Below are 19,765 nucleotides of genomic sequence, written 5' to 3' on the forward strand. Positions count from 1 at the left end.
AACCAGTATTGTAATTTCCTGAGATATTATGTGATTATACTGTAGGATGGCAAAACAACTCCTTTTGTGGAAACATCTCATTGAAATGTTCAAATTCGTTTCATGTGATTGAAGTACAAAGTGCCCGTTATCTGAATTTTTCTGCATTGTGAGTTGTCAGCCTGTAATTTGTAACAAATGTACTAAATTCCATACACTGAAGAAAACATCAAGGGTGCCTTATTATGAATTTCGCTATTGGGTTATTGTTTTGTTTTCTATCTTTAATTTAGAATTTCTGAAGCTAACACTACTAATATTGTGAAGGCTGCTTGCATGGGCAGGCAGTCTTGCGTGATTGAGCGAAGTGTATGGACTACAAGCCATGTTAACTTGGAGTATTCTGCAAACAGTACTGTATTTTTTTGTATTGAAATCATATATCAGTGCAAAGTACCAGGTACGTACAATTGTAACTAGTTTAGACTATTTCTGTGTTGATTTGAACAAGTAACTATTTATTTTATTCATGTCAATGTGATGTTGAATATGAACATTAATTTATTTTAATGTTATTGCTATACAGTTAATGTACTTCATTTTTTATAGATAATGCTCCCTTTGGTTTTATATCTCCAAATAAATCATGTGTGGCCTCAGGGTATTATCCAGTTATTTTGAACAATACAAGTACTAGTGCTGTTTGTGAAGCCATAACATCAAATAAAAATTATTGTGGAAAGATCATGGTTTGTTCAGTTTTAATGTTGCAAAAAAATAATGAATTCCATTTTTTGTTCTTCTCAATCAAAGTTGTTTTTCCTAAGCTTACCAGTTTCGTATGCCGGCACATTTTTAAATAAATAATGTCATTTAATATTATTTAGGTTAACACCAGTGCATTCGAACCTGGATCAAATTACATGACTTTAGTCATGGTGGCAGATCCTCCAACTGGAAGAATATCAGTAGGATATCAAGTGATACAAGTGAACTTGGGAGAACCTCCTAAATTAAAGTATGTTGTCTTGTAAATGACATTGTTTTGAAGACTATTATTATAAAAGATAACAAAATATTAAACTGCTTGATTGTATATCATATTTTACTTCTCATTGTGAAGGGAATTGTGTAAATTGCTACAACGTTTACTTTCAGAGTTGTTTGTCGTGCAAACTGTGGCATAAAAGTGAATGCCAGAACTTCTATCTCGGCTGAAGTGCAGCACATAAATGAATTTGGAGAAATGGTTCTACACAATAATACCTCTTTGATCTCATATACCTGGTCTTTATTTGAAGTTGTAAATAAAACTCGATATCGGCGCAATGCAGCAGCAGATGAAGGCATTGATCTGATTCCGGTCACAGACTTCGAAAACTATGCTGCAACGGGTAACTACTAAAGATAGCTTGTCAAATTTTTGTCTCTATGCATTTTCATTGTGTACGTTGGGTAACTTCTAGTTTGCACATTGTACCATTCATAGACATGTGCTAACTGGGCGTTAGCAAAGACAATCTCTAATCAACTGTTTTATTTTTAGGTATACATGGCATTTACTTGGTGATTAAACCTGGGACTTTATTGCCATTAAGAAAATACAGAATACAAGTTGCTGGTACCATTTCAGGCACAACCACTGGTCTCACAGAAACAGAAGTAATTCCAAACCTTCCACCTTATGATGGAAGCTGTGATATTACACCAAACGATGGTAAGAACCACTACTCATATCAGTAGTCCTTCAATTTGATGTAATCGTTTAAAATATCAAAACAGTTTTGCATACCTGGCATAATAATAATCTAAATTGTTTCAGGAATTGCTGCTGATGACACTTTTACTGTTACCTGTGTCAATTGGAAAGATGAGGGCATTAATGTAAATCGAAATATTTTTGTTCCACCGGAAGATTACTCTCTTTTATACTATGTATGTGTTTTAGTCGGTTTAGTAGCAGAGCAATAAGTTGGTTTTTGCTGTTTTTACTACAAATGAGGTTTTCTTCAAACTGCCGTCTGCGATGATATGCCGACATATGTTTCATTGACTTGTGATTGCTTTGTTTAATTTCCGAACATTTTAATTACTTTTTATTATACAGGTGTACTACGGGTTAGAAGAGGCATTACAGCCAAATCTTCTCTCATATGGAGGCAATGCAACAATATCTGGCCTCTTCTTTCCGCCTGGTTTAGATCAAAATGATTTTAGGTTCGGCTGTATTTTAATAAAACCTTTCTGTATCTTGACATTGTTTTGAAGTTTTGTTCTTTTTCTTTATTTGGGTATTGCTTATAAGTCAAATGGATCAACTATAGTTGATATGTTACTTTTAAAACTTACGATTGTGATAGGACGCTCACTGGATTTATTTCAGTAGTTTAGAAATGTTTTAATTCAACACTTTTTAATAAGGATGCGGTAACAGCTGCAGCTTTATAGTGATACTTTTATGCAGAGTTTGGATTCAAGTTCGCGTTGTTGATGAGTATGGGGCGCAGGCGTTAGTTAATATGTCTGTAACAGTCTATGAAGCAACGGTTGGTACACTGTATTGTTCTTTTTGTGTTGAAGTGTAAATTAGAAATTATTTATGCGTGGTATTTGTAGAAAACTGCTGGGTTATTGGAGGAAGTGACTGTATCCCAGATATCCCAGTCAAGTGCCCAAAACATTGCACAATTCTCATCTGCAGTGTCTGGTGTGCTTAACAAGCAGGCAAGAAATTTTACTGCTTTCTCCTACGGTTTCCCTGTTGATTTTATAAAAATTAACTGATTTGAAATGCATTATCTTTTGCTACTACTTAAAACTTCTACCCATTACTCTTCATGTTATAGGTCAACACAACGTCTGAAAATGGATCTACTTCCGCACAAGACAGAAATAGTGATCATGAAATATCAAAAGCAAATATTTTGTTAAGAACTAATCTTATTGATGCTGTGGTTGACAGAATTAACACAGACAGTGACCTTGATGGTGAGAAATGATCCTTTACTTTGTTTGTGAATATCAGAAAGTACCGAATATTTTGTTAAAGCAGAACTGCTGCAAAAGTACTACAATCCTGAAAATAACTACAATATAATTTTCATATAATTTTATTTTTAAAATGTTACTTTACCATACCAATGCTTTGTCTTTAAAGGTATACAGCAATCTTGCAGTGCAATTGGAAGTTTGACTGCCGTACCAAGTGAGGTAGAAGGAAACACACAGCTTACAGCTACAGATGCACTATCAGAGCGAAGTAACTTGTTGTTTAGGTAAAAATAGAAATATTAAAATTTGAAGAATCTGGATTAAGTTAGGATCATTTAATTGTAGGCTACTGCGTTGGTTGACTTTCTTTTGCTGTTATTGTGTTCCTGGAGCTGATATTAATATACAAAGTACCTTGTATTTGTACATTATATTTTATCTAAATTATTTTCAAACGGAATGTAACTTCTGTTTCCTTAATTTTTAGACTTTCAGAAAGTAAACCTGCTGAAGATGTTAGAGATACTGCCGAGGTTATGGTAGCTGGGCTTGAAAACGTAGTCAAGTCTGCCAGGAGTCAAGTCATTCGAGATGCAGATGCTGTTGACTCTCATTCCAGTTTGGTTTCACTCCCCATTTTTTCATTGAAACCCCAACCTGAGCACTCATCTAGAGTAGTACTGGATGAGGAAGAAGAATTTTTGTCTCCAGAAGAGCGGCTGGAAAGAAGAAACGTTCTTGCAGACCAAAAGTCTTCTTCACATGAAAAGAATAGAATGCAGGTGAGTGCTAAATTTGAATATAACTAAATTTCTTTTTGTTCAGTCAAACCCTGTAGAATAAAGTTATAGATTTTAAACTAAAAGACCGTGTTTTGTTCTTTTTTTAGGCCATGAAAGTTGGTGTAACTGCCTTGTCGTCCATGAACATGGTTGCTGATGCACTTCTAAAACAAAAGTTGCCTGGAGAGCCAGTAGTTGAAGTTCAGGCAAATGGTCTTAAGATGGAGGCTCAAAGGTCAAATCCAGCAGATTTGTGTCGTGTATTGAGTCAAAACGAAACAACTAATTGTATGTGCTTGGCAAGTTTGGGTGTATTGCACATGTGGTCGTGTAGAAATTACCACTTGTATGAATATCGTTATCAAGGTTATTGTTAACACTATTTTAAACTAGCTACCGCCTATGGATAACCCATTTAAATCTTTTACAGCGACACCATCTGCGTTAACAAGTATTTTGCTGTCAAGCAACGTTCAGTATGGTAATTGTGATGATATTGAAAATGAAGAAGCTATAGATACAGAAGTAAATATGCATGTTAATTTGCTGTCTTGGAATCTAATATCAATCTGTCATCAATCTATTATTTACGTAAAAATTGTACAAATGTAATAGACAATAATAGCAAGAGACTGCTGAAAGTTTACCATATTGGTATTTTTGATATCCATACTAAGAAGAACTTTGTGGAGTTCATTTCTAGATTGGGAAATTTAGATGATCTAAAGTAGCTTAACTAGTTTCAAGAAATTAAATTCATACTATTGTACAGGAATATCATATTTACCATTTTCAAATAAGAAGTAATTTTTTTTGGGTTGTTCAGTTTCAAGTTAACAAGCTGCTACTTTAGTCTTAATAGTAAAATCGTTTTTACTGAAAACTTTTTGATTTATTTTAAATTACTTTTTGTTTAACCAAGCTAATGATTCTTGATGACAACCCGTACATATGGGATGGCAGTGCTGATGAAGTAAGATCATCGGTTGTAAGTTTCTCCTTTAAATCTGTAAATGGATCAAAGCCTTTTCAAAAGACTAATAAGTAAGTAGTTTCCTATTTATCTATATATTTCCACAAATATACAATATTGATCAATCCTTTTTGATATTGAGTGTTCAGACTAAATTAAGGTAAACAAAAAAACGACATTTTCTTAAAAACTAAAGTTGAACTTTCTAGTGTGTCTAAAATTGGAACTGTGCTGTTTTCTTTTTGCAGCACGTTCCGAATAGAATTACCTGTCCAAGAATCATTATCGACAGTTCCAGCCGAACAATTCGAATTTACTCCTTCTGGTGAGAATAAGATGTCATATCATGAGCTTATTGCAGAGAAAGAGGAAGATGTAACGTTTCTTACGGTTAAACCAGCTGCGAATGTTATCATGAACCACACAACGATACGCATTTACTTTCGTTTTGCTCCAAGGTAAAAAATATACATTGTATTATTGTGGGTTTTTGATACTACAGTATAACACTAATTAATTATTTATCCAACGAAATATGTGTTTGCATTTAATGGGCGTTTAGTCTACTTTTGTCACAGGTGTAGCTCTTATTTTTGATCTATTTCCAGGCTTGTCCATGGGACATTTTTTTCTGTCCCATCCCATCCCATCCCATAGCAATTCATGCCTGTCCCATCCCATCCCATGCCATCCCATCAAAATACAATTCAATAAATGTTATTAAATTTATGGAAATTTAAGTCTAATGTCTATTAGAATTGACTACATGTACAAAGAGAGATACAAAACGACAAAATTTATTGACTTTGTTAACTTTAAAGTTCAGAAAAGTTGTCTATCTATGACAATTTATTATCATTGGTACTCATATTCCGAGTCACTGTGCTCATTTAGCAAATTTTCAATGCCATGGGAATTGCAATTCGTGCTGTCCCATCCCATCCCATCCCATGGGACATTTCCCATGGACAAGCCTGTCTATTTCTCTTCAGTAAATAGATTTCGGGTTTTTTTATTAGAATTCGCGACCAAACGTGTAAGACCGCAGCGCAGTTGATAGACATTTAATGATGTTGATAAATGCAGACAGCTTTTGCATTCGCTGAGCTTGTATAAAAAAACAACAGTGAACGTCGCTCGTAGATAAACACTAAAAACGCACTAAAAAGCTAAGGCACGAAGAATCGTAAAACAGAGTACAAAATCTAACAGGGATTCACCTTCACATCTCGGCACCACCTACCGTCCTACATGTCCTTTACAAAAACCCAACGCAGAATGAATCATGCCGTTAAAAGCTGCCGGCAGAGAACAAAAATAGGATCAATCTCGACCACCTTGCATGATGCTATAAATGTGGGGCGTCAATTGCCAGAAAGTTCTCGGGAATAACGGAGTAATTTCACGAGAATAGTATAGACTAAAAACTATGCAGATGTGAACGGGAAACGAAGTATGACAGTGTGAAAGTAGTCAAAAACCAAAAAGCATACACACAAATGAAGTAATACACAGCGCCAATAACAACAGACGTTAACGCACATTAGTTTTGGAGTAAGTTATGATACTGTAGTGGAGCAAACAGATAACGCCTACACATAAAAATGTAGGCTAGTCACTGGTACAAGGAAAAGTAGCAGAGACAGAAATAAATGCAAACTAGTAATAAATGTAAACCGATACTTTACAAATTGAGTAATACAGTATTAGAATGTAATATCCCAGCGCGTGCATAAAAACGTTCCATGACATAAGTTGACGTTTTATTTTATAGCTTACAGGTGTATCCTACAATAGACAATTACACGTTTGTGCACGACCTCCCTCAAGCAAGCATGACCTTAATAAATGCTTATCGTCTTCGCTTGAACCATAAAGAGCTCCCATATCATGGTCGATATGTTTTTGGAATTTTGCAAATAGGTATAACCATGTATGGTGCAGTTGAATACTATATACTGTACAAATTTCTCTTTCAACTCATCATTCAGCATTTTAAATTCCGATTTCTGTGAAATTATTCTGTGGTTAAACTATTGTATGAATTTATGATTTAGATGCCGGTGGAAATATTACCAGTGGTGAAACTTTCACCTTGCATAACTACACAATTCAGAACATGGTTACGTCATGCAGATTCTGGAATGAAACTACAGTGCGCTGGGAAACTACTGGTACTAAACTCTATTACTGAAAATTTGTTTTAATTAATTATTGAAAATAAGTTTATTTTACCTTAGTCATACCGTATATTTTAAAGACACGTCTTTCATTCCAATGGATAATAAAAAAGCAAGGCATAGAATGACCCTCTTGGGTTAACTTTATTTTTAAATATTCTATTCTAATGAGTGACATATCTTTCTTTTCTTTGACCTCTTTTTCTTTTATTTGCTTATTGCAGTTGAAAACAAAATCAACTTTGAAGATAAGTGATCAACTTCGTGAATAACTTGATGCATTTAATGTATTCGTAATGTATTGTACAGGTTGTCGCGTAAGTGACGAAACAAGTAACGAGTTAGTGGTGTGCCTCTGCAATCATCTTACCTCATTTGGCGCTAATTTTGTTGTCGCCCCTAATCCTATCGACTTTGCTTCAATTGGCAACAAACTTCAGGTAGAAAGGATTTATGAAAGACTCCAGAAAGTATTTCCTACACTATGTGTTGTTAAAATAACAACTTTTGTGATATTCAGAATCTAAAAGACAACTTAGCAGTTTTGATGACGATTATTGCCTTGTTCGTGCTTTATGTTGTTGGAATCATATATTGCCGCCGTCAAGATAAAAAAGATGTTTCAAAGGTTAGTGATCTGAAAGAACATGCAAAAGTTTTCCATAACTTATGTGCAAAGATTCGAATTTCAACGGTGGCTTAATTTGAATAATTTTGGTTTTTATCTTGGCAGCCTCGATTGGCAATTTGTTTGGTGATGATAGTTTTATTAAAATAAGTATATTTTGATACAGCTTACGTTTTCCTTAGTGCACTATATCTATGGGATTTATTCTTTGTTAGATATTTATTGTGTTGTTTTTATGTTTTTGTTTGAATAATTGTTAGTGTACGAAATAAGATAAACGGTTAAAACCTCCTGTTTTTAGTGGTCTGTCGCGCTGCTCATGGATAACAATTTATGTGCCGAACAATTTTACCAAATTACGGTTAAAACCGGGGCACGGAATGAAGCAAATACTTCCAGCAAAATTTACTTTATTTTAGCCGGCGAAGAGGGAGACACATCTCTACGAATGTTGGCAGATACACAAAACACGGTAATTCACTCGAAGTTATTTAGTGCTTTTACGTTGTTTTTTTGAAAATTTTATTTTGTTTCACTTTTAAAATCTATTTGTTTGTTCCTTTCATAAAAATGGCCTATTTCTACGGTCGATAACGACCTTCGTTCTGCAGACATTTTTGCGGGGAAGTGTTCGAAAGTTTTTATTAGCCGTCGACAAACCGCTTGGTGTACTGGTGTATTTAAGAATATGGCACGACAACAGTGGAAAAGGTGATGAAGCCTCGTGGTTTCTTGAGCACATTATCGTGAACGACCTCCAGGAAAATAAAAAGTAACGTAACTATATACCATATATAAGTAACATACGTTAGTAACTTACATTCATGCCTTGCCCACCTTCAAAATCGATCCCTAAATGTCGGTTAATTCTTACAAAGTATTAAGTGGTTGATTTTTACCGCTTTGATAGATATTATTTCTTCTGCGATGACTGGCTAGCCGTTGACCAGTCAGATGGTAATATAGAAAGGATATTGCCGGTCGCCAGCGATACGCAAATTGGAAGCTTTCGGCATCTTTTTTCGTCATCAACGAAACGGGATTTTAGCGATGGTCATCTCTGGTTTTCAAGTATGATAAGAGTATTTTTTTATTAGCAACATATTTTTTTAACTTTACGTGCATGTAAAAATTTTTTTAAAACCATTATAGTTTTTTCTCGGCCAACGAAAAGCAACTTTACCCGAGTTCAGCGACTCTCTTGCGGCCTCGCTGTTTTGTTTTCTACGATGCTTGCAAGCTGCATGTTTTATGGCGTGGAAGGCGACAATGTTGGACAGCAGGGTGTTCTTGAAATAGGTAACCGTGATTCAACCTGAAATTTCACACATTACAATCTGCTTGAAATATAATTGTGCGGATTTTTTTTCTGGAACATATTGTTGCCTTTGCTAAGCTTTGCTTTTTTCAGGTCCAATTAAGTTTACTATCCAGCAGCTTTTGATCAGTATTGAAGCATCATTAATAGTAGTTCCCGTCAATGTACTTCTAGTTCAGGTACTTCACCTTCTGATTGGTAATTCGATTTGTTTTGTTATATTTTCATCTATATTTAGTTGTAAGTACTTTTTGACATAGCATGGCATTGTAAAAAAATTCTTCTTGATATTATAAATCTTTCACTATTTTATGCATGTGTTTAGTGTTTGCTGTTAATTGTTTACACTATTTTTCATTATCGTGCGTTGCTGAAATTGTTATGAAAAAATGCGAATGTTTTATCTACTATCACCCATTAAAGATACAAGTAAGTTTTTGTCAACGTTAACATTATAATGATACGCTGCATCCAGCTTTTCCGGAGAATTCGTCCAAAAGAAGACACGGTCGACGCTCATGAAAATGTTCGTGAAGTCCTGAATAAATCTACGGTCTCGCTTGAACCAGATGCAAACCAAGACGAAGAAAATAAATCAAAACGGTAAAACTGCCATAATCGGGTGTTCCTTTTTATTCATGCCATATGATATCTCATAAGTGGCTTTGTTATTTCATCTGATTACCTTTGTAAGAAATACGAAACTGCTTCATAGGGTTGTCCGACTCTAATTAGAATTTTCTGCTAAACTCGGCATAATTGCATGTTTTCCAGGATAACGTTTCCTCACTGGGTTGTCTACGTCAACTGGGTTCTTGTTGCTGTTGTTGTCTTAGCAACTTCCACATTTGTTTTCCTCTACAGCGTTGACTGGGGCGCACAAAGGTCCAATGACTGGCTCTTGTCTATTGTCATGTCTCTTACACAGTCGATTTTTGTCATACAACCAGCAAAAGTAATGATATATTTATTTATAGAATAAAACCCGAATGACACCTATGACATAGATTTGACGCGGATTCTTTCTCGCATTAAAGTTTGTTGTATCAAACATTGATCACTTATCTCTACATTTTTAGGTAATCTTAGGAGCGATTTTTTTTTCGTTCGTAATAAATCGCTGTGCGAAAGAGAAAGCAGCAGAAATTGTTGGTGAAGATGAAGAGGTTGAAGAAACAGAAGAAGATAAGGAAGAGTTTAAGCGTAAAGAGGAAGAGTGGCTTCTGCAGTGTCCAATGGATGATGAAATTGGTATTTTATCCCCTATTGACAAACAACCTGTGAACTGTGTCATGAAAAGTGAAATATTTTTGCTGATGTTATTGAATTTTCAAACAATCAAATTTTGATGTTAATGTAGGCACGTCGTTTTGCACCAAAGACAAGATTAATAAAGCAAATCAAACTCAAATTAAAGAAATCACGTGTGATTAATGCCTAATCGCTTTTTCTAAACGTAATCTGCTTTTGTTTCATAATACCAAGTTTACTCAAAGTTGGTGATTATGCGCGAAACAACTTCTAAAAATTTCAGATCAAATGCGGCAAAAAACGGAGGTTCTGAATAAAGAATGTCTGGAGGAAGCCCGCAGGAAAAGACACGAGCACAAAGTAATGGTGAAAACGATACACGATGTTTGCATTTACCTGGTTTACCTCATCCTCATGCTGACTGCAGTGAACAGTTCAAAAGATCCACAATCATTCAGGTTCCACCGTTCACTGTCGGATATATTTTTGGCAGAGGGCGAACCGATACTTGACCAGGTAAAAATGTTGCGGTATAGACTCTATTTCTTTTGCATAGAACCGTGATTGACACCTGTGCATCACAAACAATTTTGCTTAGTTTTAATTGACCGTGCTCACTGCTGGTTTTTCTACGCAATGAACAAGGTCCAGCTTCAGAGTCACTATAATTACTTTATTTCGTTGAATCTGTTTCTGCAACTGTATAGTGCACCTACTGCTTTCTGTTGAAAAAAATGTTCTTTACCATCACTAATCGTCACGTGCTCGAGGACATTTGTCGAGGTTTATTCTAATTTAAAAAGGCAATTGCTGCTTAACTCTCTTTCTGGTCTATCACAGGCTCGGTTTTCTTATCGAGTGTAAAAAGCTCTGGATGTTACAGATATTTTCCTCAATCCACCGTAATGAAAGTTATCCCCAAGTTACTGTTCCTGATTCTGGTATTTCAAAATACTACATACATTTCATTTTTACAACTTTTCAACTGCCAACTCTCAGCTCTTGCATATTAATCGAAACCTTCTGATAATAATGCATTCGCCAAAAACTTGTCATACAAATCGACGTTGTTTCGTAAACCAAACGCAAAGTATGAGCATTGCCACAAATTACAAATTTTTACTTTTTTTCTAGGTTCGTACCTCCGATGATTTCTGGGCTTGGTGCAACTCATCGCTTGTACCTGGTTTACACGCCTCGGTGTGGTACAATGGTAAAAGAATCACATGGATGCAGTCGCGTTACGTGAGCAATAGGGAAACGTTTGTGACGGGACCTGCTAGGATAAGACAGTTACGGGTTGAGGAAGGTAACTATATGTTAAAGTTGAAGTGAGGGGCAAGTTCAAAAACATGTTGGCCTTAAATTAAATAGTAGTTGTAAGTTCATTTACTGGATAAAGGATTTGTACCAATATGTAATGGTGAAGTAGTTGTAGCCATAAATAAGTGGCAAAGAACGCAAATTCATCGCTTAATTATGACCAAGGTGGCGGCTCTTATTACGTCACAATAAAAACAATAGGGATGACTCAGGTATTTGGATCAAGTATGAATAGAATGGTTTTGTGTGGCCGATAAGTTAGTAGTAATACATTTAATAAAAGCGTACCTACGCGTATAACATGAACATTTTGCGTTAAATAAGCCTAAACTAGCTTACCGTTGGCTTGTTTGTACTGATTATTGTAGTTGTTAACCCACAGTACAATTCAGTGTTGGGTGTTCAGTCTTGGCTCTAGCGTAGTCCGGTGCAGGTAACTGTGGTAAAAACAAGAATGCTTTACCAGTTGTGCTGTCATTTGTGACATGCTTTAACTGATAACAAACACTATTCACCTACCTATGGGAAAATATTTCATCCAAAACGTGTCAGCTAGGCTACCACTACAACCATATCTAATGCAAGCCCCACTCAGTCATCAATCACATTGTTTTGAAAATGTGACATCATTATGATCACCATCTTCGTGATAACAAGAGGCTAAATTTGCGATATAAATTTGGCAACAACTGCTTAACAACTACATAGTATTAAAAATCGTTTTACCAGTATGTTTACTGGCAACTGCTGGTACTCTTTCATATAAGGCCAGCTAGTTTTTTGACTTTCCCCTCCCTCATATTGATATGAGTAAACACTGAAAGAGCACTAAGAATAATAAACTCTCGATTTTTGTTTTCCTGGAGGGTGGATGGTACACTGTACTGGAACACATAATTGTATTAAATATCTGTAAATTGTCTTACCAGAGTAAGCCCACTACCTAACAGATAGTAATGCAAAATAAATTCAAAAATTTAATGTTTCTGTTGATAATTAAATTTTCAGTGTTTGGGTTAATTAATGTAATTGTATTGAATGAACTTCCTAATGTTATATGACTGCATGATTATGATGATTTCACGATCCCGCCTCAGACGTTAACCTAGTTACACCCACTAGATTTACTAGAACACCACACTATGTAAAAGTGGAAATTCATATTCATGTTTCAAATTCATATATAATTCAAATTTCCATGATTAGCAAAACATTGAATCGTTAACCCTATATTCTGCAAATTTTGAAAGAGAATTTTTAACTGGTATAGTTTTTAACAAGTACCGTCCTTGCGTTTGCTTCTATTTATAAAAGGTCCTTGCGAAGCCCCTGCCAATTTTTCTCTTATTAAACGGGAATGCAAATCCAGCTACGCAATATGGAATCAGGAGACACGTGACTTTACGTCAGGCTGGAAACTCGCAACTGGCTATACCAATTCGAGCGACGATCCGTGGAAATTTCAGAACCTTTTGTAAGTATTAGCCCGGAGAAAGGGGAAATTCAAGATTGTAAGAACTGGATAAAAGTCAACTTTTTTGCATTATCTTTCCAACTTTGCAGGGAGCTTGGCGGATATCCGTACAACGGTTTGTTGAATTGGTACGATGGTGGTGGATATGCTGTTACACTTGGTAATACCGCTAAGTCAAGTCGAATTAAGTTGGATCAGTTGAAGAATGAAAACTGGATAGACAGATACACTGCAGCAATATTTGTGGAATTTACAGTAAGTAGCCTACAACGCATAAATGATTATGATATTTCATATTTCATTCTCACACTCAATATAGCAATTATTATGAAATTACTTTGCTAACCTTTTTAGAAATCTTTCTTTTAATCAAAATCACTTTCTTCCGAATATTAGGTGTACAACGCCAACATTAACTTGTTTGCTTCGGCCATGCTGCTCTTGGAGCGTTCGCCAAACGGCGCCTTTTTCGCATATCCAGCTTTCTGTCCGATACGACTGTACGAGTTCATCGATGGAAAAGGATACTTTGTCATTACTGTCTATGTTTTGCTTGTCATCGCTCTGGCGTACAATATTTACCAGGTAATACTGCACACATTCGTTTTCGCTAAACTTGGTTTTCTAAAAGAAAGCACATAACCAGTAGGGTTATGGTTTCTTGTTTATTCATTGTATTCCATCATTTGTTTCGGAGTTATCTGTAGGTTATTTATAAAAAACTTTGTATGTGCCAAAGTTGCAGAAGTGTTGAGGTTAGGTTGATTTGAAGAACCTCAGCTCCAGCGGTCGAAAGTTTTTCTAGGCCATGTCAAAATTTGATACGATCTTACGACAACAGTACATTTAATTAGCTTTATTGAAAACGCGCTGCTGATCATGCAGGGTACATACTACATAGGCTACCGTGGTAGACTACACGGATTTCTTTTCTTGGTTATAATGAATTTGTAACGTACTTTTATGTATTTGCGCAGATGTTCAAGTCAATTAAAATCGAAAAGAAAAATTTTTTTCGCAATTTTTGGAACGTGTTGGACGTTTCTGTTGCGTTATTAACTCTCATAGCAATTGCATTCTATGCCTTGCGCCTAATTCACGCAAACATCACCTTGAACAAATTAACCGAGGACGTGAACAAAGGTTGGTAAGATTATATCGAATGATATTAACATAACCAGCTGGTTTTGGGTTTCGCCTGTTGCTCAAACATGCTTTGTTTTTGTCTTCCAGAAAAGTTTGTCAATTTTCAATACGTGACATTATGGAATCAAACTTTCGTTTATTTGATGGCCTTTACTCTGTTCCTGTCTACAATAAAATTCAGCAAACTTCTTCGTTTCAATCGGCGTATACGTCTGTTGGCCCGGACGTTGGAGCACGCTGCAAAACCAGTTTTATTTTTTACCATTATGTTCGGAATCTATTTCATTGCCTTTCACTTTTTGGCTCATCTTTGGTTTGAGCAGAAGATGTATCCCTATAGCTCGCATATTCTCACTGTAAGTGCTTATTGTGCACTGGCAATTGGGTTTGATTTCTAAGGTGTCAAATTAGGGTCAGTTTGCTTGAAAGAGCTCAGTAATTTAGCACGAATGTCAGGCTCTTTGCAATCACTTTCATACCGTACTCAACTAGACCTGGACGTATAATACATAGAATGTAAAGATAAGAATTTTTAGGCTGAACAACTTTTTTCCATGCTTCTCGGTCGGTTCGATTTTACTGAGCTGCAGACCGCTGATCAACTGCTTGGGCCTTTTTTCTTCACTGCATTTACTGGCGTGCTCACCATCGCCTTGCTCAACATGTTCATTGTTATATTGGATGAAAGCATTAAGAAGGTACGTTGTTCGTTGAAACAATAAAATTCAGTTTCCGTTTTATCTATTATATCGGGTTAACCGTAATAACTTAATTATATCCAGGCACGCGCGGAAATGGAAAGCGCCACAAACGAATTTGAAGTGGTTGAATACATGATGAAGCAACTATCAAACTGCTATTACAACTACGCACCTAAGTTTATGTTGGAAATCACTTGTGAGTCAAACATACTTGAATTTTGTATCAATTAAAATTGCTTCATGATTTCATCAACTAACACTAAACCTGTACCAGCTCAAGAAGAACAGGAGTCGGACACGGCGCATTCTCCGGTGTATATAGATTGCCCTGAGGAAGTCCTCGAGCTCCGTATTGATGCCCTGATGGATCGAGTGAAAATGATTGAACAGGAGTTTTACTCCGAAGTCACTTTAGAGGAGCTCGAAGCAGAGCTTGTAGATGAAACGGAGGACCAAGATTTCAAACTTTCCTGCCGCAGTATTCAACAAGCGGTTTAACTTCAATAGCCTATAGCTAGATTTTAACTGCTACCAACGCCTTTTTAGGTATAGGTTTGATGTCGATTAGCTTGTAAGTGTAGGGTGTAGTTTCACCAGTAATAAATTCTTTAGTACAAATTGTTATTTAACTGGAAAAATGTGTACGTGTGTGAAATTTTGTTTCTTTCGTTGCGTAGTCAATTCTCCTTTGCAGAAAGCAGAGTAGTGCGCAACAGCTTTTAATACAATTGTGGCACCAGGTCATAAAAACAAAACAACTAATCAGTTACTATGTAACCTTCCGGTAACTTTAGGATCTGACCAACGTGAATGAGTCTATGTTCTATCGAGGAATACAGACGGAAGCCGACACATTTACTTGCACTGCTTTGGGCTAATCAGTCTAAAAACTTTTATCAGCTTTTCAAACAACGAGAAAGTCTCTTTTATATTTGATGTCTCTATATAGATTACTCGATACATGGGTAAAAGAAATTGATAAGAAAAACTAAAATTTAATACTCTTCGCAAAGCTAAATAAAATTCATTCTATCGTGATATCAGTTTTGTTTCTGCTGTGATTAATGTTTATAGTCAACCCTACAAATCCTTTGAAAGTTGTGAGGAAAGTTGTATCACTGGCCCGCATAATTGCTGAATCTGGTCTGATCACATTTGGGATTCTGGTCTGACGTTTCGGAGATTCATTTCCGCGTACTCGCATGTTGCGCTTACTTCAGATGAAGGCAACATCATATTTAAACCGGAAACTACCACGTCTTCTTGAAATTGTCGTGAAGTAGAACCACCCTCTTTCAAGGCAGCCATTTGGCAGTACTGTGCAAAATGAGTTGTCTGAACGTGGGCTGTTGAGGTTTCGAATCCAGAAAAAGACATTGAGCGTCGTTTCCCCCTCTGACTTCTTAATGGCGTATATCTTTGCTCCATGCCACCTCTTCTTAATTGTACCCTGAATTTACGTTACCATGGCTAAATTCACTTCATAACATAAGTACTCCTTGTCAAGTTAAATAGCCGAAATGGTAGACAACTATACTGATGTTTGCAATTAATAGAACATTTTTAGAAACTTATAAAGATAAAAAAGTGCGCAGCCTACCTTGGCACATTTCTAACTTGTTTGCTTGTGTTCGGCTCAAATTTGGCAAACTCTTCCATGTCCACATAATCAGGATTGGCGGTGATAGCAAGCGTTTCAGTGAAGGCATTTGGTGTTGGGGGAAGTGAAATTTCTGGAACTAGAAATTGCTTCTGGACTTTCTGCAATGATTTTCGGTCGGAGAAATCGTTCTTGCGAGCTTTTGCCAAAAAACTGTAGATGTTCCCTTGAGGTGGTAGCGGTTGATGACGTGTTTCGCTGTCACGGGTATCGTTGTTGGCCGCTGCTTGATATTCATCTGGTGGATGACGTTTGGTTCCAGAATGTTTACTTCTTGCAATGATATGCAAATCCCCAGCATGCCTGTTTAATTTAATACACGCAAGAGAAACGACACTCAAAAAATCACAGGAAAAAGTAACCGAATTTAGGTTGCATATAAAAAAATCAGTGGTGCAAAAGACACAGCAAAAATGTAATTTTGTGGTGATGGATTTTCCCCGTGGCTGAAGGGCCTGTAGTACCATTTTGAGCAGTTTTAAAACGGAAACACGGCGATTGTGACGAAGGTCGCATGCAAGACGTCGCTATAGAAAAAGTATAAATGGTTCCGGTCCAGTGAGTACGTGACCTTAATTCGTGAAGGTTTGTTGTTGTTATGGCGTGTGCGGAGTGTAGGTTCAGGCTAAAGTTGACGTTTTGTGTTGGTTCAAAGTTAAGGCTTTTTGGGTGATTTTTTGGAAAAATACAAGGAAAAAAGTTGAAGCATTTGGTGTGAGAATTCCAGATACGAGAATTTGTTCAAAATACTGCATTAAGTCCTTTTGTCCTACATCTCGGCGGATACAAAAACTCAGCGAGGTGACCGGGCTTGTTTACAAGCAAATTCAAATTGAAAAATGGTACTATGCATTGTTTTAGATAGGGCTTCGGATGGGCCTACAGCCCCTTAACTACCGGTTACCAGGGAATCACAGTAGACGTGTAGTGCACTGTTAATACAGTACCAGTTTTATAATGCTAGTTTGTACCATCACAGCATATAAATTTAGTTAAAGTGAGGGGTAAATCCAAACACAAGTTGGCGTTAAATCAAAGAGTGAGTATATATAACGGCGAAAGGATTTGTGCTAATATGTATTATAGTTACCAGATATTGCCATGAATAAGTGGCAATTAATAGCAATTTTATTGTTTATTTATGACGTGGATGGCGTCTCTTATTACGTCACAATAAAAGAAACGATAGGAATGACTCAAGTATTTGGATTAAGTATGAATAGAACTATTTTACAAGTATGATTGTAAGTTCATGTTCGAACTATTTTACAGTATGTAGATCATGCAGCTTGTTGTGATCGCAAGATAGGCGGTTAGGTTAGTCAGGAGAGTGAGCATGCAAAAATACGAAATTAGCTATTTAACATTTTATTGGGATTACATTTAAATTAGAATGTAGATTTAGGTTAGATTTAGGTTAATCTGTTATAACATTTAAGTTCGGTCGCTTTTGATATTCCAGCTGTTCTACATAAGGTACCACACAACAAACCCGGGCAAAATTTGATTATGTGAAAGAAAACATATTTTAGGGCCTTTTTGGCACACAGATGTGGATGATACTTGTAGGCGAGTAAATTCACGTTTCACTAAAATATCGATTTAATTTTGGAAAAATTAATTTTTAAAAATTACCTGGAAAAACGGACACTGCAATTTTTCCCAGTCGAGTTGTTGTTTCGACGGTTAACTAAATGAAAGTTTTAATGCATAACTTAGATACTGGGTTAAAAATGAAAATTTTATATACAGTAATCGCAAAAAATATACAATAACTGCCAATGTACTACTGTATTCGAATAAAGTTCTAGAGTAGCCTTTTACCTGTTGTATAGCTATCGAAACGATCGTTCTTCATGTTTACTTGAGTTAAGCGCTGTGTTTCTTTGTGTGGCACATTATTAAAGTTAGTGTCGGATATTTTCTTGTTGTGGGAGTCACTACCTTCACAGCTCATTTCGGCATTTTTTAAAGGTGCATCTTCTTGTTTGTCGTATTGTTCTCTCCCGGCTCCACAAAAATTGCTATAATAAATCTTGCAATTTTTTCTGTGAATTTACTTTTGTTTTTGAAAATTAGATACTTAGAAACATATCATTTTTAATTCAAATATTATTACCATCCTGATATTGTTAATCATATAAATTTAAAACCACCTCTCTTGCTTTTCAAAATACTGTCTTTTTTTGCTGCTCGTTTTAAATACAGATGCTTGTTTGCGAGAAATTTGCCTTGGAACTGTATTAATAACCATGGATTATAAGATTAATTTGATTATTATACATTAATTAGATTATATAGATTGTACTAATAAACATACTGTAAACATAGATGAAAGACAAACTAGTAAGAAGATTTTGTGTGTAAGCATATTTGGTTTTATCAGCTTGCATCTACTGTATATGTCAGTACAATTACGCTAACCTGCAAGCAGCGCTAGCCTCCAAATAATAAATCACTTACTTTTTGATAAGTTAATTTCGACAATATCGTCAGCAAGATAATAAGGATCAGATTCCTGTGTCATCGCAAGACAGTCGGTTGCTAATGCTTGAGTGCAGTTAGATGTATCTTTATCCAACACCTCATTTTCAATGTCTGTCTCCGTCCCATTATACGTCGAATGCTTGGATGACAAAGATAATTTATTGGACGTGCTAATCTGCTCATCTCCACATGCTCCTACTGGACGAAACATCTGAGGCTTTTCCACGCAAACATTTGTAAGTGTATGGCCGCCTTCTAAATCGTAAGAACCTCATTTAAGATAAAAGTTAAATCGATTACAAGTTTTAATTCCAAAACTTTGACATTCCTATTCGCACCGTGTTCTTTCATCTTATTTCTCGGTGAGACGGTACTTAGCCATTCGAATCTGAAACAGAGACATAGAAAGTTTATGGACTGAAATAATTACAACAGGTTCAATTAATCGCGTTTTTTCTGTTTATATTAACCATATAACATACTATGTAATATCACAATTGTTTACTCTTTTACACTTATCGCAGATGCTATTTGTACTGACATCCCATATACGAAGTGGTATCGGGTTGTTATTTTGAATTTTACCTTCCGCAGTCTTTGTACCAACGATGTAACGTAAAGGCTATGAAAATCCATAAAAACAGCATCAAAAGTAATAAAGTTAAATTTAAAGGCAGGAGAACCTCATTGATATCCATGTTCTTAGAAAATAACTGATGTCCAAAAAACTCACGACACTTTCACAAGCGCATTACAATTTTGATCCAGTAAATGCAGGCAATTCGACCTTCTCTTCAGCCTATTGTCATAGAAGCTGCAACAGACATCGCAAGAACCTATACCGGGCCATAAGTGGAACACAACACGAACAA

General features: G+C 35.9%; 2 protein-coding genes across 3 annotated transcripts in view; one reads left to right on the top strand and one right to left on the bottom strand.

The window, feature by feature from the left end:
- The window catches only part of LOC143464499 (uncharacterized), a 54,587-nt gene extending 38,837 nt beyond the window's left edge, over positions 1-15,750 (top strand). The window contains exons 48-86 of one of the 2 annotated variants that reach the window (XM_076962284.1): positions 46-148; positions 273-439; positions 589-728; positions 867-997; positions 1,138-1,373; positions 1,526-1,696; positions 1,802-1,914; positions 2,087-2,196; positions 2,444-2,525; positions 2,596-2,703; positions 2,826-2,967; positions 3,137-3,254; positions 3,458-3,752; positions 3,860-4,040; positions 4,183-4,277; positions 4,675-4,796; positions 4,974-5,183; positions 6,500-6,648; positions 6,783-6,899; positions 7,215-7,345; positions 7,426-7,533; positions 7,835-8,005; positions 8,145-8,305; positions 8,444-8,604; positions 8,686-8,832; positions 8,945-9,030; positions 9,327-9,454; positions 9,626-9,806; positions 9,931-10,102; positions 10,386-10,618; positions 11,237-11,411; positions 12,740-12,899; positions 12,989-13,154; positions 13,296-13,484; positions 13,877-14,042; positions 14,133-14,401; positions 14,582-14,743; positions 14,828-14,942; positions 15,021-15,750. In XM_076962284.1, coding sequence (XP_076818399.1) covers positions 46-148; positions 273-439; positions 589-728; positions 867-997; positions 1,138-1,373; positions 1,526-1,696; positions 1,802-1,914; positions 2,087-2,196; positions 2,444-2,525; positions 2,596-2,703; positions 2,826-2,967; positions 3,137-3,254; positions 3,458-3,752; positions 3,860-4,040; positions 4,183-4,277; positions 4,675-4,796; positions 4,974-5,183; positions 6,500-6,648; positions 6,783-6,899; positions 7,215-7,345; positions 7,426-7,533; positions 7,835-8,005; positions 8,145-8,305; positions 8,444-8,604; positions 8,686-8,832; positions 8,945-9,030; positions 9,327-9,454; positions 9,626-9,806; positions 9,931-10,102; positions 10,386-10,618; positions 11,237-11,411; positions 12,740-12,899; positions 12,989-13,154; positions 13,296-13,484; positions 13,877-14,042; positions 14,133-14,401; positions 14,582-14,743; positions 14,828-14,942; positions 15,021-15,244 — 6,095 coding nt within the window. In that variant the 3' untranslated portion in view covers positions 15,245-15,750. Of the gene's footprint in view, positions 1-45; positions 149-272; positions 440-588; positions 729-866; positions 998-1,137; positions 1,374-1,525; positions 1,697-1,801; positions 1,915-2,086; positions 2,197-2,443; positions 2,526-2,595; positions 2,704-2,825; positions 2,968-3,136; positions 3,255-3,457; positions 3,753-3,859; positions 4,041-4,182; positions 4,278-4,674; positions 4,797-4,973; positions 5,184-6,499; positions 6,649-6,782; positions 6,900-7,214; positions 7,346-7,425; positions 7,534-7,834; positions 8,006-8,144; positions 8,306-8,443; positions 8,605-8,685; positions 8,833-8,944; positions 9,031-9,326; positions 9,455-9,625; positions 9,807-9,930; positions 10,103-10,385; positions 10,619-11,236; positions 11,412-12,739; positions 12,900-12,988; positions 13,155-13,295; positions 13,485-13,876; positions 14,043-14,132; positions 14,402-14,581; positions 14,744-14,827; positions 14,943-15,020 lie in introns of those variants that run through there. The other variant, XM_076962285.1, reaches the window with a different exon arrangement.
- On the bottom strand, positions 15,639-19,740 carry LOC143464503 (uncharacterized). Its single transcript, XM_076962295.1, has 8 exons — positions 19,479-19,740; positions 19,232-19,281; positions 18,870-19,148; positions 18,563-18,644; positions 18,231-18,430; positions 18,042-18,096; positions 16,347-16,709; positions 15,639-16,196 (listed from the first exon to the last, which is right to left on the bottom strand). Exons 1-8 carry the CDS (start codon positions 19,589-19,591, stop codon positions 15,896-15,898), a joined length of 1,443 nt encoding a protein of 480 aa, XP_076818410.1. The 5' UTR covers positions 19,592-19,740; the 3' UTR covers positions 15,639-15,895.
- Between the last annotated feature and the right edge of the window lie 25 nt (positions 19,741-19,765).

Source organism: Clavelina lepadiformis, chromosome 7 (assembly GCF_947623445.1).
Source record: "Clavelina lepadiformis chromosome 7, kaClaLepa1.1, whole genome shotgun sequence".
NCBI lineage: Eukaryota > Metazoa > Chordata > Ascidiacea > Aplousobranchia > Clavelinidae > Clavelina > Clavelina lepadiformis.

What these genes read in the sequence shown, in the direction of transcription:
- LOC143464503 (XM_076962295.1), bottom strand. Translation starts at nt 19,591, where the DNA reads ATGGATATCAATGAGGTTCTCCTGCCTTTAAATTTAACTTTATTACTT. An exon ending in TGGTACAAAGACTGCGGAAG is followed by an intron (nt 19,282 to 19,478) that starts GTAAAATTCAAA and finishes TCTCTGTTTCAG; the next exon opens with ATTCGAATGGCTAAGTACCG. An exon ending in CAAGTTAGAAATGTGCCAAG is followed by an intron (nt 16,197 to 16,346) that starts GTAGGCTGCGCA and finishes ACGTAAATTCAG; the next exon opens with GGTACAATTAAGAAGAGGTG.